The sequence below is a fragment of the Cryptotermes secundus genome, unplaced genomic scaffold, assembly GCF_002891405.2.
Source record: "Cryptotermes secundus unplaced genomic scaffold, Csec_1.0 scaffold55, whole genome shotgun sequence".
In the NCBI taxonomy this organism is placed as follows: Eukaryota; Metazoa; Arthropoda; class Insecta; order Blattodea; family Kalotermitidae; genus Cryptotermes; species Cryptotermes secundus.
Genome location: NW_019740654.1, coordinates 784,214 through 802,973, shown reverse-complemented (window position 1 = coordinate 802,973; position 18,760 = coordinate 784,214). Strand labels below are relative to the sequence as shown.

Below are 18,760 nucleotides of genomic sequence, written 5' to 3'. Positions count from 1 at the left end.
GCTCACTTCTCTCATCTTCCATCCGCCATTTCCTCACTGGAGGCAAGCAATAGCAATACTACTCTGTATCAGTCGTTAAGTGTGTTCAAAACCACTGTTTCCAAATTGAATTCGGTTCCTGGAAGAGCTGGTGAAGTAGTAAAGGAAAAGTACACAACATTCTTTCAAAAAATCCAGGATATGAACATATTTGTGAAATTGAAGAAATTTTAGCCGGTAAACGTACTGAACTGCCAAGTAAAAAATCACTAACAGTGGAGCAAATAGTGGCTTTTGTACATGTGCCCCTAAGTTCCTGTGAGGTGGACAGAAGTTTTTCACACTATAAGGACATCTTAGGAGACAATAGGAAGGTACTAACTATGGAAAACCTAGAACATTTAGTAATTGTGAACTGCAACAGAAGAGAAGTTGAAAGTTCGGAGAGCTAAATGTGAGTACCACTGGTTTTCTAAATTTGTAATGAGATATGTTGGCTTTGTTGCATGATTTGCATTTAAGTATAGCTTTTGGTTGCAGGTGAATCATTCATAAAATGAACTTAAGTATTGATTTTTTGGTCTTAAAATAATGTAAAATCAATTTTAATATTTGGTATAAGTTTTTATGTGCATATTTCGGAAGTTTTTCATGCATAAATGCATACATATTTAAGGGATTATTAGGGCATATAAATCGCGTCCCTATGTATGACTGACCCTGACTATATTACCATGCAAACAAAGCTGACTGTATCTCAGTAGGCCACTGCTACTTATGGAATACCATATCAGACTGAAATCCATCTGACCAGTAAAGCTATTTTCAACAAAATTGGCATTCCACATTTGGGCCCATTTTATGTATGTGTATAATTATTTTCTTGAAGGTATCACACATGCAGTTTTATTTACCAAAATCATCTTTATAAACTATTGACATTTAATCAAAATCATCAGAGCTGTTACTGAGAAAATCAGTTTTATTTTCAGCCCATCTGAAAGGCCCCTAGTTTTGGACCCAGAACCTTCACATTCATTAGGTACAGACATAGGGACAACCTCTTAAATACTTAACCCCCCAAAATTGTCCAACCATTCAGGGGNACATGCCTTGCAGAAATCATTATTCTTCCAGCGTTAAGAGCTCTATAACTGATTTTGGGTATTCTTTTTTGCTGTTCTCAAACAAAATGTCCCTCAGTGTTGCCCGTTGGTCCTCGTACAGTTTACAGTCCCAGATAGGGTTGCCAGATTTTGTAAAAAAAAAAAAGGAGTGATGTCTCATTGCTTGTTTATAATGACATTTTTCACAACTAATAGGCTATAAAATATACATAATCGGTCCTGGCTTAACCCACGAAAACATATATTTTATTATGTTTGGCCTGGAATTTCAACTTCTTTCATGGAGGAGTCTTTGATGGATCTTCTTCGCCCTCAAACATTTCTGCTAACTTGACACTGACTCTCTAGCAGAGATTGAACAGATTAAAAATACACTATCACCAACAACCTCTGCTTTGGTTTAGAACCTCAAGTGTTGCCAACATTCACAAAATGCAACACAACGAAAGAAACTATAACAATGTCATTTTCCAAGGATTACAGAAATTTTATGATAATATTTAACCCATGAAATACAATTCGCAATGGACTTGAATAAAAAATGGAGAATTATCCACTCCAGGTAAACAATAAATGGAGGAACAAAATTTGGGTGAAAAAACGGAAGAATCCAGGGAAAACAGGGTATCTGGGAACCCTAGTATTTTCTCATATATATACTACGAGTAAATAAACAGAAAAGTAAAATTAAAAACCTCTTGTTTTTTTAAAATCTATATGAAGCAATTGACACTGAAGCTATTCAGACTTTAAAATCTCACACATTTTTGAGAATTTCACATATCAAATTAGTTTATTTTTTTTATTGCTAGTGGGATGGGACTAAGTCCCTTGTACTGCGGCCACTTCTGGCCTATTGTACCAGCCTCAGATGATAGGTGAGGCTTATTGTGGAGCAATTGGTGGTATGAATATTGGCAGGGGAACTGAAGTACTTGGAGTAAACCTGCCCCAGCACCAGTTTGTCCACCACAAATCCCACTTGTCCAGACCCGGGATCGAACCTGGGCTGCCACGGTGGGAAGCCAGCGACCAACCGCTTAAGCTATGGCGTGGCCCCTCTCAAATTAGTTCATAATGAGGTAGTTATGCCAGATGCGTCTGTATTTTAAATGCTTCTGCAATACAGCTATCACAATGCTTATATAGAGCAGGCAAGGACCCCTTAAGGTATCTGTCCATCCCAAAATATGTATGTAAAATTGGATGCTTTAAAGGTACAAACATTTTATCTTTAAATTGAACTTAGGATCAGGTCCAGTGTTGGGCTTTGGTGTTAGATGGCAAGGAAGTTATGCTATAATTCAAAGATTAATCTTTGTTCATTACCAAATAATTATGTGTATTGCATTCTCTCATCTCTTTATATTTTATCTGCAGCAACTGTGAATAAGCATCTGGTTCATAACAATATATGAAAATCACTGGACACTGTGACAGCATGAGCAACTTCTATTGGAAATTCAAAAGCTAGGTCAAGCTTCCTCAGTTTTAGTTTGGTTTATTTTATGTAACATTCAATGTTAGGGTGGTTAACTTCAGTTTTGATTGGCTACTAATACTTACATAAATTGTTTGGGTAGGGTTTTATGTCAGTGCAGAATATGTGACTGCAATTACGTCTTTATTATTAAAGTCAACAAACTATTCAAATGAAATGGAATACCAAATGGGAAAGTAAAATATACAAACCCAATACATGTTTGCCAACTGATACAGTGGTAGGACTTCCATAAAGCTTTAGTAACGAATGTAAATAACCTGTATATAAACAAATGACGCAGCGCACGTTTGTGTATGCAGCAGTGTTAATCTGAGAAATTAAATTTGTCTGTCATAGCATGCCAAAGCACTAACCGTTGTTAACTATCATGCCTCATTAGAAGTGTCTTAACAACTTCCATTAGTGTACCTATGGGTAACATTCTTAGCGCAAAGTTAAATAAATTCAAATATGTGTTACAGCAGAAAGCAAATTCTAGGGTCTTGGGATGCGAAAACTGAGGGAACGATATGCACTGTGGGACCTTGAGTTTAGAAGCGAAGTACACATTCTAGGCCTCTAGTAAACTAGCAGAAAATAAAGACCATACCCAAAAGTCAGCAGAATCCCGATCTCTGTGAACGAGATCTTCGAATGGAATATTGCAGTTTGCCACAAAATCGTCAGGCGGGATGGCGGCATCGTGGAAAACAGTCAACCCCAGGTTGACGGCGCCTTGGACGTCGTGGACGAAGTACTCGTTCCATACTGGATCACAAGTCTTCGGTTTTGTTGATGAACGATCTAAATGATTTTCATCCACGTCTATCGACACATAAGGATCTATTGGCTGGTCATCAGGTTTCCCAAACGCCATACTATGCCGCGTTTGAAAATCCGTGGGTCTCAACCCGCAAGCCTCGCATATTTTCACCCTTACGGTTCCAGTGAACATTGGCGTCGTCTGACCCACAACTCGCACAAAACTCTTCAACAGATCCGGCAGCCCACTCACGTAACTAAATAATATGTCAACCGCATATGGATACTCTTGAAATTTCTTTCAAAAACAAGGCTTTCTTGACAGCCATGAAGGTCGATTTTGTTAAAAATTCACTGCACTCTAATTAGCTATCCCACAATGCCTTTCGTTACGTCACAACCAACATGGCGTCAATTGGGAGACTGGTGGTGCGCAATTTAACTACAGATTTGGGTTATAAAACAAATTATTTGCACTTGTTGAAGTAAGTCACATTCCTGAAAGCTTTATAACTATTGTCTCTATGGCACTTATGTTGTTCACAGATAAACCATGTATTCATTTTTGATAGAAAGTCGTTATAGGGAATCATTCTGACATGAGACATCTGATAAAATCCGCGCCATCTATGAATATCTTCATAAAGTAGATTCTTTTGGATCGATTTTAATTTGTCAAATGATTATTTTGCCACCTTCTTAAAAGTAGTGCCATTCGCACAGGTTATTAAGTTATTTTTAGAAATTGCTTGCAGTTGGAATCTGTGGATGCAACCAAAGTCGTGCATAACATAAAATCAGTAGTTATATATATAGGATCTGGGTTCAATCGCAACTGTTATTAATGCCCTTCAATGTTAGAAAATTGTAGGGAAGGAATTCGTGCAGGATACCAAAGTAGCGTTTGTTTTGAATATGTTTTAAATTGAAGACTGTAGTTTTAACAATGTTAACCCATATTCTAAACTATGGACACTGCTTATTTATTATTTCCCCCCCCCCCATGTATCTTAAATAAAACATAAATTTTTGACAAGGTCGATTTTACAGTGTAATGCATTACTGTTTCATTTTATTTATTATATACAATTGGATATTCCAAAAGAATTACAGTATATTAAAATCACCCAGTTTAAAAACAAAATGATTATCTTATGGCTTGTAAAGTGGTCTCACTTTGTTGCATTAAAAGTAAAGTGTAAATGGAGGAATATATCAGGACATTTAAGGAAAAAATAATTTATTGGTGACTGGAGGATGTTATGTAATTTTTCATTTTTAACTTCATACAGTATTAAGGTAACTAAAACAACTAGCATTATTATAGTCCAGATACATATATGGCTCAACAAGAGAGACAAAATAACTAATTTTGGTGTTAAAATCTACAAAGCAATCTATTGGAAGGCAAATGGAGGTAATAAAATGAAAATGAAGAAAGTAGGATTATGAACTCAAAGCGTTAACTCACAATTTTACAGGGGTTGAACAAATTAATGTAAACATTAAGAAATTGAGGAATAGAATTTGTTTGTATCAGCAACATGGAATGTTCTACCATTTGTTTACACTCTGTAGTGCTCGTTTCGGTGCATTAATGATTGTGTTGAGTGACAGTCCATGCAGAAGAACTGGAAAATGGGAGACTTGTCTGATTTTGAAAGAGGGCAGATGTCGGTGCGCAGTTAGCTGGAACATCAATAATAGGAACTGCCACATTATTAGGTGTAGAGAGAGCGAAAGTTTCTAAGGTTATGTCGGCATACGCGAATCACGGGAAGATAACATTAGCGAAGAGGAACAGTAGGCGAAAATCAACACTGACAGAAAGAGTGTCATATATTGAGAAGGATTGTTTCAAAAAATCACAGAACTACTGCCACAAAGGTGAAAGGACAGAAGAACTGAATATTCGTCTTGAAGACCATGTTTCTGCAAAAACTGTCCAGCATGAGCTTCACAAATCCAGCATCCGTGGTAGGGCTGCTATTGCCAAACTTCTTGATTTCTGAAAATAATGCACATACATAAATGATGGTGTCATGACCATAAAACCTGGACATCAGACAACTGGAAATGCACGTGTGGTATGTTCAGATGACTCATTCTTCACGCTGTTCCCTGCATCAGGAAGCCTCTTGATTTCTGAAAATAATGCACATATATAAACGATGGTGTCATGACCATAAAACCTGGATATCAGACAACTGGAAATGCATGTGTGGTATGTTCAGATGAGTCATCCTTCACGCTGTTCCCTGTATCAGGAAGAGTTGGCGTTTGAAGAACACCTAAGGATGCCTGGTTCCAACAGTGAAACACAGGGGAGGTTATGTATGTATGTATTTATTTTGTCTCTATAGATCATTGTTACATGATATAGGACAAGTCAGTTACTGTACATTGGCTGATTACAATAAGAGAATAAAGTTACAATACTTAAAATTGTTTACAATAGATTACAGTAGATTACAATAGTTAAGATTTCACATAGTGTGAGGTGGAATCCATATTAGGTCCCCTCGGCACGTCGGCTTCCATATGTGCTGGTTTGGGCAGCAACATCATGGTACAGTGTTCTGTTGATCCCATTATTACCCTTCATGACCAATTACTGCAAAGGAGTGCATGGACAGGTTGTGTAATCAGGTGCATCCCATGATCCAGATGTTATTTCTGAACAATGCAGTTTTTCAAGACAACAGTTCACCCATTCACAAGCTGGAATTGTTCAGTCATGGTATGAAGAGCATGAAGGTGAACTTCAACACCTTCCCTGGCCAGCACAGTCACCAGTTATGAACATCATTGAACCACTCTCTCAGTTTCTGAGACTAGAGTGAGGAACAGTTCCCCACTTCCAAGATCTCTAAAGCAACTTGAAGATGTTCTTCAGAAAGAATGGTATAAAGTTCCAATAGAGATTGTTCAAAACTTATATGAGGTCATTCCAAGGATTGTGGCTGTATTGAAGGGAAAAGGTGGTCAAGTACCATATTAATAAAAAAATATGTATAGTATCCGTAGTGTTTCTGTTGTTTTGTCCAACCCCTGTATGTGTAGTATAAGAATGACAGCATGCAATGATTAACTGATGGGTTCTTTAGGATTTAATTTTGTATTCATTTAGATTAACCTAAAATCTGAAGCATTCTCATCCCAATTTTTCACACGTCTTTTTCTCTCATCTTCTACACAAATTTTCTGGTGAGGAAATCAAGCAAATGTAAATTCATACTTCCATCAAGGAATTTCAAAGGATACTTTAAGCTTTTTAAGTTTTCAAAAATTGAAGGCTTAATGATTATGCCACTAATAATATTCTGTAATTTACATTTTAATCAGGTCAAACAGTTTTTAAATTTTTTATACATTTCAGATTCTACAATATCAGTAATTTTTTTGGAACTCAAGGAACTTCATCGGTTTACACAGGTTAGACTGTTATAGCAGTGAAATCTAGGAGTCCATGATAGGATACGCACATAGCTTCTACTAGGGGAAAAGGTATACATACAGAATTTTGGCTGGTAAATATCTTGGAAAATGTCTATTAGGCAGACTAAGGTGATGGATCTTTTGGAAAGTGAGGATGAGAAATTTATGGAACTGGTTAAGGATCATGTCCAATAGTGGGTCTTGGTATTAGTGGTGTTAAGTTGTTGGGTTCTGCCACCAAAATGTTCCTCTGTTAGTTGATACTATATCACAGGACTGGGCTATAGGACATAACAGTTTGTTACCTAAATCTAGGTTGTTTCGGAAAACCTGTGGTGTCTTACTCTGTTGTAAACCATACAAAACATTTTCAGACTCCAAGATGTTCCACATTCTCAGCTGATGTCAACAGCCCCACATACGGAAGATGAGACTGCAACTGATGCACTGCACATCAGTGATAGCTGTGTAAAGCGTCTGAAAGAAATTGCAAGTGATGGTAGCTTTTTGCGGGTTATGGTTGAAGGAGGCGGTTGTTCAGGTTTCCAGTATAAATTTGACCTGGAGAAGAGTATCAAGGATGATGATGTGTAAGTACCACATATAGTTTATGTAACAATTATTTATTCACTCATAGTAATATTCATTGTGCAGGAATAACATTTTTTAAACAGCTAATAACTTCTCATTATTTGAATACAGTATCGTTTTGCATCAGCATGAGGCTATTATCTAGTACAGGAGCATATATACATTTTAGGCAGAATAAAAGGAATGCTTTTGATTGAAAAGGTCTGATAAATAATTACACTGAAATTTTGTGCAGCAGTTGGCAACACATAGTTGGTACATATTTGATTATGTGACTCCATGATTAGCAATTTTGTATCACAGTCATTGGGATTAATTTTGCTATGGCTGCTGTAAATTCTTTATTGGCACAGTGTCTTACTTGTCACAGACATGGATGACAGATTCGTGAAACAAAGAATCAACATTAAATTTCTGGTAACACTGGGGAAATGTGTTCTGACATGTACAGAATGTTATAGGAATTTATGGGAAAGGAGCAATGAGTAGAACACAGGTTGTTGTGTGGTTTAAGTGATTCAAGACTGGATGGAAGACATAACAAACAGAAGCTCTTGCCATCTCATCTTCAATAACTGGCCAAAATGTGGAGAAAGTAACTGAAATGGTGAATAATGATTGTCACTTGATTGTTCAGAAAAGGGAAGAGCTGAATATGAATAAAGAAACTATGATCTGATCAAGAAGAAAGTCTTTGCCAAAATGGTATTGAAAAATCTCAATTTCTTACAGGTTAATTTGGCTTTTTATATTACATCATTTTTCTGGAACCAGAGCAAAAAATTAGCAATATGTTTCACTGCATGATCTTAAAATAGCACTGTATTACACAACTACGTTTTCCCACACAAAAAGATTATTCCTTTCCATAAAGCCACATTTTCCGGCAGCTCAGAGAATACCTGTTGCCACTTTACATGTATGAGATTAAGAATGGGTATTTTCTTCACTTACCAAAATGTACCACTATCTTATATTTTTCCACAGTGTCTTCAACAAAAATGGCGCACAAGTTGTAATAGATGAGACGTCACTGGAATATGTACGAGGCTCAACAATTGAATATCATCAGGAGCTGATACGATCAGCCTTTCGGATAGTCAACAATCCTCTCGCAGAACAGGGCTGTTCCTGTGGTGCTTCTTTTTCTATTAAAGTAGACTAAATAAAAAACAATGTATTGTTTCATTATTTATTTGTACTTATATATTCATTTAAATTAAAATGTATATACTTGTACATAATAAAGCACACTTTTTAATAATATGTATAACTGTATATAAAAATTAAGTAAAAATCTTACCATTATTTAACCTAAATTATTTTATCATGCTGTAGTAATTATTTTAAAAGACTAATTTTCTATTTCTCCTTATGTATTCATGGCTCTGTCCTAAAATCTGCTTTGCATAAGTAGCCTGAGACACTTGGAATGATATGAGAAATATAAAGTGAGTGTACTGTTCTGCATGTAACTCTCCTGGACAAATGAAAAATGAATATATAAGTTATGTTTCTTTTTGGAACATATGTAGTACATACCAATAACAAATTGTATGTAAATTAATGCAGTAACAGAAATGTTACAAAAATGTCCCCCGTAAGGAGAAAAAATTTGATCCAGATCATGCAAATTTTTCATATCATAGCCCATTACTACCTACAAAAAATAACACCCATTTAGGAGTAAAATGATGCAACACATGAAGTATCCTACAGCATATCTTAGAATCTGTATAGGATGTGTGAATTTGGCCAATCCCCAAAGCACTCATCATTAGCTTGGTCTGTTTTATAGTTCGAAGGATTAGACCTTGTAGGTTTCAGTAACACTATTAACAAATATTTAACATGTCATTACTTAAATTTTATTTATCATAAACTTAGCTATATAGAACCTATCTCTTCTACACAAATTGTAATATTCCATACTGATTTCAAGATAGTCTGCTGAATACTTCATGTTCCATCTGTATAGAAAACTCTGAATGCTGGGTAGGAATAATGTGGTTTGGTTTTCTTAATACACTAAGTTTCAATCACTCCATTTGTGTACATATAGAAACACATTTGGTTTGAAGCCATGTAAAACAGAAGAGCCCTTCTTCACCACTTAATCACTACTACTGTTGACAACCGGTTACATAATACTGTTTGGAATTAATATCACTGATCGTATGAACATGTCTTGAGATTCTGTTACAATGCATGGAAAAGAAAATAATGTCAATTATCAATATTTGTATTAGTAAAACAGATATTACTCTATAATACTATGATATGTTTTGCTGCTTCTGTTAGTACTTATTTTTCAGTAACACTTATTGTTTTTCCTCATATAGTAATTTATACAATTATTTCTCTGAAGATGTGAATGTTTCAGAATAAATGTTTTATGAAATTCTGTACAATAATTTTGACATTCTTATGATATATATGCAGACATAATGATGATGAAACCTGATTATGTGAATCATATTACAAATATAACCAGTTTATGCAATGATAATTTGAGTAATCAAGCTCCTTTCTGACATATTTTCTCCACTGAGCTTCAGGCATTGCAAGGGCTGTGAAGAGGGCTAGTTATTTTGGAGAGAAATGGCAACACAGTAAGCACTGTACTGGCAGCATTGGGCTGTCATGTGATACACCAGCATCTGTTTTTGGTACTATCAGTTATGAGTAAACATCAATGAAAGGAAGTGTACCGAGTTTTGTCTGCTCATGCTATGGGATGATAAACAGAGTCATGTATCAAACAACAGTGTGCAATCAGGTTTTTTGTTCACTTCAGGAAAACTTGTACAGAAACATTCTGCATGATGCAAGAATCTTATGGCGAGGGAAGCATGATATGTGGTAGTGATTTATGTTGGGATAACCATTTTTCATAGTTGATGAGCATCAGGCAGGATGCTATTAAACCTCCTGAAATAAAGTTTTGTTGAATACAGTGGCAGTTATTGTTCAAGATGACTGATGCATCATTGTCCACAAACTCTGAAATGCATTATCTGTTTCAGTACATAATCCATATGCAATACTGCATGCTGATTTAAAGATGAAAAGATGGTGCTGCTGTTGGCCCTTCAAGTTGCTAATGTTTGATCAGAGTACTAAGTGTTTGTCAAGAACTTAAACGAAGAACTTGGTAATGTATTTCTTCACAGCATTACCACTGACAAATTGTACTTCATTACAGTCCCACTATCAACAAAAGAAGCCAATGGAAAGGTCCCAGTCTTCAGCCCCCCCTCAAAAAAGGAAATCAACATGCAGTGTTGGAATGTGGTGGTGATAATTTTTCTCCACCATTTGGGTGTCCTGTACCAACATGCAGTGCCACAACATTTCACATCTGATGCAACATACTAGACAGACATTTTGAGCACTTGCAGACACCACCAGAATAACAACAAACAGGCAATCTTCACCATGCCTGTATGTCTGTATATGTCATACTGTCTTTCCAATTTTCTGCAGGAACAATTAATCAAAATTGAAGAAATGTACCACATCGTTCTTACAAGCATGATCGAGTATGTTATAATTTTAGATTCTTTCAAAAATTATAGAAAGCTCTCAGGAGCAGGCAAATTTCTGTCACTTGACACATGGATTAAAGCCATGACAGCAAAATTAAAGATGCTGACGTTGATGAGAACTGATTTGGACCACATATTCCAGTCATAAGTTAAATAAGGGGATATATCCATTGTATTCCAAAGTGGGTACATTGAAAAGGAACATACCTCATATTAATTTGGATATTTAAATATGTCACAGTGCTGTACGTACACTTGTGTTACTATGTTTTGAACATAATTTATATACTTTAAATATCTTCCTGGTTAATTTGATAGATACCTATGTGTAACAATATAATTTTGGTTTTACAGCACTTTTTTGCAGTTATATTTTGTTACAATAACATACATTTCAAAGCTTTCATTAATCTGTAAGCCTGTTCAAGCCCTTTGGTATCCCACATTTTGAAAAATGCCATTTTAATCCAATCCCAAACTAAGCTCAAGTTACAGAAACTTATGTGAACATATATGGATGAAGAAACTTTATAATCACATGATAAATTATTTTCAGCTGTTGGTTATGGGCCGATTTCAGTTTTATGTATAACTGAAATTCTTGCTGGTAATGTAAAGGCTTATGTAATAGGTTCTAACGTACAACGTACGTAGCCACATAAGAAAGACACACCATAAGACACAGTATATATACAATTAAAACATAAGAAGAACGACTCCTATAGTGGATGAATGGCATTACACACGAGTTTGATATACGACGTGTAAAATGATAGGTCTTAACAAGTTTTAATATATAAATTTTATTAATGAACAAAACAAACACATTTTATATCATTTTATAAATGGACACTTGATGGCAAGCAGTGCAATGGTTCAACATGATTAATATACCTGAGGATGGCAGAATGATGCCGAAACATGTAGTGTGAAGTGATGAGTGAGATTGTATGCACTAAAAGACAGTTAATATATGCAAATTATGGATTCTAACACTGCATCCATAAGAGAAAGGCCTACATTCATACACACATCAGCTACACTTTACCTGAGTTGTTTTGATGGGCATGTCAAATGCAGTTCTTTTGGTTTGTCTTCAGATTCCCTATTTCTGCTTACCCTTGCGACCAGACTGGAAAAGAACATGCATTTTAATTAGATAAACTGTCACTGAAATTGTTAATGCCAGCATAGGCCCTCACATATATAAAATGAAGAAAAACCATTCTCCTGCAATATAAATTCTGATGTACTGTACTTACCTGACTATAATTATAGTCAGGTAAGTACAGTACATCAGAATTTATATGAATATGAATATGAGAATAAGAAGTGTCATATTATAATATGACACTTCTTATTCTCATATTCATAAACATGTGAATGGCAGATGCTGGCAACTGTCTCAACTCACATATCCACAGAATATGTTAAAAATATGGGAATATTTCAAAAGCAGTGGAGTGTTGTTACTGATGCTACCATAACTGTAATGTTTTTAGAGACATGCCTCTGTCATTTTCAGGTATATTTTGTAAAAAATACAATATCCATCATGTGTGAATTGTAATGTCTTCCCTACCACTCAACCATATGGAATGTATGTTTGAAGGAGAAATACAGTGCAACCTCAACATTACAAGACATTATAACATTTGAATAAAAAGAAACGCTCATTCTAACAGAAACTCATGATATCCAGAAATAGTTTACATACACAACTGCAATTCTGTTCCTTGACTTCCAGTTGGATATAATACAGTTTGGCACCAAGGTTTGAATAATAATGTGGATCCAGCAATATTTCTTCTTATGTGGAGTGGTTAATATGGGGATGTGACAATAATGAAGAATAATTCACCATTCTTAACACTGCTCCAAAAAATAAATCTTAAATGAGGTTTCACTGTATAAAATCAACAGAATTACCATCAGTTTTCCAGATTAGAGGTAGAGCAAGTTTAAACTTTCCTGAAGTAATCCATTTACAAATTTCAGCATGATGAAGAGCTGGAATAAAGCCATATTTATTTGGTAATGGGCACAAAATACTTACTTTATTAGTCATCTGGTACTTCAGTTGATCAATTTCATCCCATTGAACTGTCAGCTTATCATTCATGTTAGCCAGATGCTCTGACATTATGCTCAACTGCGTCTCATAGTTGTGTGTGGTAGTTTGCAGATCTTCTTGCAGTTTTGCAGCAAGATCTTGCACTTGCTGTAGACTGGATTCTGCCTGTAGTTTATTTTGAAGACATAATTCCAGTCGATTTTGTAATACCTGGCACTAGAAGAGAGAGAGAAAAAAAGTTTAATTAAAGGTGTTACCTTTTTTACTTCTCACATTGTGTTAATTGAAAAGGTTGCATTTTGGAAATGGCTTCTGTTTCATCTTCAGGTGAGGAGAATATGAAAGAAAAACCACTCCATTTGTGCTTCCCAGTAGAACTACTCTCAAATTATGATCCATGATTCCAGCTTCAGACATTATTTCTCTGATTCATGACATATACATGACTCGTATCTTCCATGTATGCCTTATGTTCCACTCGTGTCATCCTCCTTGATTAATTACCCTGAGAATATATGGTGAAGGGTACAAATTATGAGGCTCCTTGTGTGATTTTCTCCATTCTCCTATTATTTTCTCTTTCTGAGGTCAAATTATTAGAACCATTGTTATAAGCAGAAGTTTATTTCATCTGCCAACTTACAAAGTGGTCAGTATCAAGTAGAATACTGGAAAGAATATAAATCAAATTATTGCTGACCTCTGCAGCAAGTGTTCCAGCTCTGGTTTCAGCACACTGACATTCTGCCACCAGTTCGTTAATACGGCCTGTCAAGTAATTCTTCACTTCCTGTTCACGAGCCTCTGCTTCAGCTGGGAACCCAAGTGGAGTCGCCAGTCGACCAAGCTAAAAATATGAAAAATATTGGCTGCAAGTTCATCAGAATTAAATTTTCTTACAGTAACATATCTGAATTATGTACATGTTTTCAAAGTGCCAAACAGGTGTCAAACTGATAAAAAATTTTGTCTCTGAAGATTGTTGTTTTCGGGGATATAATGCCGTGTAGTGTGGCAAATGTTCAGAGACACGTGCTGCCTCTATCATCAGGGTAGAAGAATAAGCTGAGTGTGGACAAATATGGTACAGATATAGGGACGTGGGAAAGCCAGGCTAGGAGTCATGAGCAAACCAATTATAGGAAAGAGAACAGGAAAGAAACACTGGATCTTGAAAGATGGTACATTCCTCTGAAACGATGGTGAACATTTTCAAAATTATACGGCGCTCTTGAGAAGACAGTTATCTTCAAAGTCATCACTGTAAGAACCTCAGACCTCATAGAAAATCTGCCTGAATATGTTTTTACTATGGTTAGTCAGTTATTCTGACATTGTATCAGTTACTGTGATATGGCAGAATGACCATGTTTGAAGAATCAGGATGGATGTGGGAACAAGCAGATACGGCCTATATCAAACTACCATTCCTTCCTATTTGTACAGAGGGACTTGGGCAACTCATGATAAGCCTATCAAGATGGCTGGTCAAAAATTTTCTGAACACAAAAGGGATACTACGTGGGTAAATCATGAAAGGCTGTCAAGACAGCTGGTCAGATTTCAACCCAAAATTTCCCAAACACAAATGGGGTACTTATGTGCTACATTGCAATGTTCAGCGTAAATAAGCTGAGGACTGCTTCAAGAATAAGGCTGCAATTACTTGGTGGAGAAATACCACAAGAAGCTCTTAAAGCTGTCAGGATATATACTGCCTGGTTATCATATCTCAAGCTCTGTGAGGTACATTAGTTATGTGGTGATATCACACAACTGTGACAGAGAAACGTACAATGCATTCTAAAAAAATAATTGACTTCACTGCACTTCTGTGCTGTGCTGTGCCATTTCTAATGATGTAGCATAATAAATAAATGACAAAAATAAAGATATAAATATAGAACAAAATAAATTAATTAATTCATTATTTCACGCAACACGCATGAAATGTATTTATGGTGAATAGTGTACTACCTCCACTTTGATATCCCTTCTCCTAGAACCACAGCTGAACTACCCTTACCTTCTCCAGCTTGTAGAGCCAGAGAAAGGAAAACAAGACAGCAGCTGCTCAGCCAAGAGTTAAATTATTGTCACTAAAGTATAAAATATATACTTCTTACCATTAGACAACCTATTTAGGAACTTATTTTTTATTCTACATAAACTTACTAGGTTGGTGACTGTTGCAGGATCCATTGGTGTCAATTTATCTGCATGGGAATCATCACTATGTGGTGTGGTGGTACCACTGAGTGATTCTATCTGTCCTTCCAAATCCTTCACTTTCTGACAAACACAAACAATTTTCATATCATAATACAGTCTGTAAAAAGAACACTCATCTCCTGTTATACTCATACACATACATGACTTAGCACTCACTTTACAGTGACGAAGCTGCAACAGTTGATACTCCAATCGCCAATGCTCCTTATCCTGCTCCAGCTTTGTTGCTTGTTGTCTGCACTTTGTTAGCTGTTCATTCAGGGAGTCACAACTCAATGCGTTGCTCTTCACTTCTTCATGTTCTTGCAAGGCGTCTTCATAAGGAATAGATGGAGACTCTTCCTGCGATACACACAAAGGAAGAAATTGATATTGCCTCTTCACTGCAAAATTTCACATGGGTTGAGTGACTCCTTAAAAAAGGTAAAGGTGTCCCTGTAACAGGCCGTGGAAACCCACAGGGTTGTGAGATGTTGAGGCTCCCACATTTTCTAGACAATCGGCACATAGATGGTGGTCAGGTTGTCAGCCCCCAGGAATATACATGGTACTCATTTCTGTTAGAGGCTAAGTGGACCCCAGGGCCATAGTGCAGCTGGAAGGATTAGATCAATAGATAAATCCAATGGCCTCATTGCAAATCGAACCCGTGACCTTCTGGCTTGTAGCATAGTGCCTCAACCATCTACATTACCGCATGCCCCCTGAGTGACTACTTAAGTAAGATAAAAATAAGAATGGACTCTGATTTAAGGTTTTCCCTCATTTAATGTAAAATTCCAAAGATCCAAGCCAATAATCTCAGCACTACATTACCTTCACTTAGAATGTTCCCCAGTTTACTGTTAAAATCCACTGCTTCCAAAATAAAATTTAAATATGGATTTCACTGTACATGAGAAGGTAAAACAAACAAAAGAATGCCACAACAAAGTGGCTGAGCACAGGCTCCATGTTCTACACACTATCTTCATACTATGTGAAACTTATAAGGAATCAAATGGGGCTACTTATACATAGTTTAATGATTGCAAGCAGGGATAAGATTCAAACCTCTGCACCACACAACAGGAGTAATACATGATTTCCAGATATAAATCTTATGTTGCAAAGCTAACCGCACCATAGATACAATGCATAACAGTCAGAAATCAGGAATTTTCTCATATTTATATTTGTCATACAAAATGTGTCTAAAAGTTACTAAATGTGTAAGTGGTCTATATTAATTTCTGAATGATGATTAGTTTTTGAGGAAATTGCTAAAGATGATTTGAGCTTTGTGTAAAGTATGCATTGTACTGGGCAAATACAAATGTTTGATGTCCAAATCCATAATTTGGTTAAGTTACCTGGTCAAGAGAACTGACATATAGCGCTGCTCTCTTCTTAAAGCCTGATACAACAGGATGCATGCTGCCAGTACTTGATATTACTGACTTGGAAGCTGCTCCTGTCACTCTGCATAACTCTGCCAGACTGTCAGATAACACAGCAGCCAACTGAAACAGTGTTTGGTTTAAACTTCAGGGACTTGCTGCACAGCACAGACACATATTTTACAATATGAATATTTGAATTTTAACTTCACCTGGAATTTAATGTCATGAGCCATACTATTTAAAACTGCCAGAATTCATTTTTAATGTAATTCTTCAACAGTATATTCCATAAACACCCAAGAATTCAGGAACTGATTTTGAATGAATGTATAAGGGGTGTGCCTTCTTGGCCCTTGTACCGCGACCACAGTGATCTGTTGTGCATATGAACTCATTTTAGTAAATATAATTTTAGCATATTATTTTCACTTGTCAAGTATAAAATTTCTGGTATGGAAATCAAAATACCAAACTATTAATTTCGGTTCCATATATGTGACAAATGTCTAGCAGATGAAATGGAGTAAGACCAAGAAGCTGGTTTGCATATATTTAGCAACCTAATTAAGTGAAAATGTTACAAGAATACATTCAGGAAATATGGTGGCTGAAGCAATAATGCTTCAGACTTGTGTACAGAAGGTGTTCAGTCCATATCTCTATCCAGGCTAAGGTTTCTTGTGATGTTCCTCAGTCCCTCCAGTTGAATAAGAGGATTGTACCTTGAAATGGGCTATGGTCAGTTCCCCCTTCAACCTTTTCAAGTTCAAACATTACAATCCATCCATATAATTAGATACAAAATAACCTATGAAGTTGTTATGTTCTGAATAACCTATAATACATCCCACATTAACAGTGCAGATGTCTATGATGCAGCTGGCATAACTTTACGCTTTCAGATTTTACTAGATGAAAATTTTGTAGCTGTACTTGCAATACTTCACAGATTATCATTATTCTAACCTTGACCGTGACTGATACTATAGTCCCTACAAATATCAGAGGTTGCAATTATTCCAAACTTGTCTATAGCTGATACTACAACTCTAGAGACTTCACAGATTATCTGTATTCTAATCTTACTTGTAGCTGAAAATACAGCTCCTAACTCCTTACTCTGACTTTGCCTACAGTTGATGCTATGATTCATAGACACATCACACATCATCATTATTCTAACCTTGCCTGTAGCTGATACCATAGCTCCTATGGACTTCACTAGGCATTCATCTGTTGTTCTTAGGCGATCAGAAGATGTAGGCAGTTCATGTTCCAAATTACTCTTTTGATTGTATGCTCGAGATAAATCTGCAAAAGTTTATAAAATTAGTTAGTGTCATTTGGTCTCTTATTCTACCTGATAAATTACTATAACAAACTTGAAATCCAAAATATAAAGATGGCCGTAAAAAACAATGAAAATTCCATCCAAAGGAATTTCATGATAGACCACAGAGGTTCATAACTCTCATCACAAAAGTTCATTTTTATTTATTTACATTTATACATTCTGTTGATCCTTATGGTACAGCTGACCAGTGGATATGGATTTTGTCCCAAGCTAATAGATTAAAATACGCAAATACAAAAACTACATACATACTTTTGTCATTAAGACAGTTAAAAGATTTATATTAATGTACAATGCATAAAATGATCAAAATTATAAAACAATAATTGATAAAAAATACTTAGGTAATGATATAAAATTATAACATATCAGGGGTACAATTACCAATTTTAATTACATACATGGTTAAAGTATTCCTCTAAGGAATAAAAAGAATTTGAAAGAAAAAATCTTTTTAGCCTCAGTTTAAATAATTTCACATCATTACTCATACTCTTGATTCTGGATGGCAGGTGGTTATAAGCCTTAATACCAAAATAATATGGTCCTTTCTGAAAGATTGTTAGGCATGATGTGCGAAGGTGCAAATTTGTGGTATGTCTAGTATTAAGATTGTGGGTCTCATAGTTTGAACTGTATAGGCCTCTACTATTTACAACAAACAGAATTATAGAGTATATATACTGTGAGTACATTGGTAATATTTTTAGGTTTTTGAACAGTTCCCTACATGAGTCTCTAGTTCTTACATTCATAATAGTTCTAATGATCCGCTTTTGCATTCTGAAAA

General features: G+C 35.7%; 3 protein-coding genes across 6 annotated transcripts in view; 1 reads left to right on the top strand and 2 right to left on the bottom strand.

Annotated features, from left to right (window-relative positions):
* The window catches only part of LOC111872343 (protein kinase C), a 48,243-nt gene extending 44,678 nt beyond the window's left edge, over nt 1-3,565 (bottom strand). For both annotated transcript variants that reach the window (XM_023866110.2, XM_023866111.2), the window contains exon 1: nt 3,200-3,565. In XM_023866110.2, coding sequence (XP_023721878.1) covers nt 3,200-3,544 — 345 coding nt within the window. In that variant the 5' untranslated portion in view covers nt 3,545-3,565. The remainder of the gene's footprint in view (nt 1-3,199) is intronic.
* A 168-nt stretch (nt 3,566-3,733) lies between these two features.
* On the top strand, nt 3,734-10,531 carry LOC111872342 (iron-sulfur cluster assembly 2 homolog, mitochondrial). Of its 2 annotated transcripts, none has more exons than XM_023866109.2 (3): nt 3,734-3,836; nt 7,164-7,379; nt 8,368-10,531. In XM_023866109.2, exons 1-3 carry the CDS (start codon nt 3,757-3,759, stop codon nt 8,543-8,545), a joined length of 474 nt encoding a protein of 157 aa, XP_023721877.1. In that variant the 5' UTR covers nt 3,734-3,756; the 3' UTR covers nt 8,546-10,531. The 2 variants fall into 2 exon arrangements, with proteins under 2 accessions (XP_023721877.1, XP_023721876.1); XM_023866108.2 differs by lacking the exon at nt 3,734-3,836 and adding an exon at nt 4,944-5,689.
* LOC111872341 (protein phosphatase 1 regulatory subunit 21) overlaps nt 8,455-18,760 on the bottom strand; it is a 25,445-nt gene continuing 15,139 nt past the window's right edge. The window contains exons 11-18 of one of the 2 annotated variants that reach the window (XR_002844212.2): nt 17,800-17,927; nt 16,587-16,736; nt 15,391-15,576; nt 15,178-15,294; nt 13,703-13,849; nt 12,985-13,218; nt 11,977-12,060; nt 8,455-8,541 (exon numbers count right to left, since the gene is read on the bottom strand). Coding sequence is in view for 1 of the 2 variants with exons in the window: in XM_023866107.2 (XP_023721875.1) it covers nt 12,034-12,060; nt 12,985-13,218; nt 13,703-13,849; nt 15,178-15,294; nt 15,391-15,576; nt 16,587-16,736; nt 17,800-17,927 (989 nt within the window). In the remaining variant the exon portion in view is untranslated. Of the gene's footprint in view, nt 8,542-11,715; nt 12,061-12,984; nt 13,219-13,702; nt 13,850-15,177; nt 15,295-15,390; nt 15,577-16,586; nt 16,737-17,799; nt 17,928-18,760 lie in introns of those variants that run through there. The other variant, XM_023866107.2, reaches the window with a different exon arrangement.

Excerpts from the sequence above, each read along its gene's own strand:
- LOC111872342 (XM_023866108.2), top strand. The coding sequence starts at position 5,565 with ATGCATGTGTGGTATGTTCAGATGAGTCATCCTTCACGCTGTTCCCTG. Across the intron at positions 5,690-7,163 it reads ACACAGGGGAGGTTATGTAT|ACTCCAAGATGTTCCACATT; the intron begins GTATGTATTTAT and ends AAACATTTTCAG. Across the intron at positions 7,380-8,367 it reads AGTATCAAGGATGATGATGT|TGTCTTCAACAAAAATGGCG; the intron begins GTAAGTACCACA and ends ATTTTTCCACAG.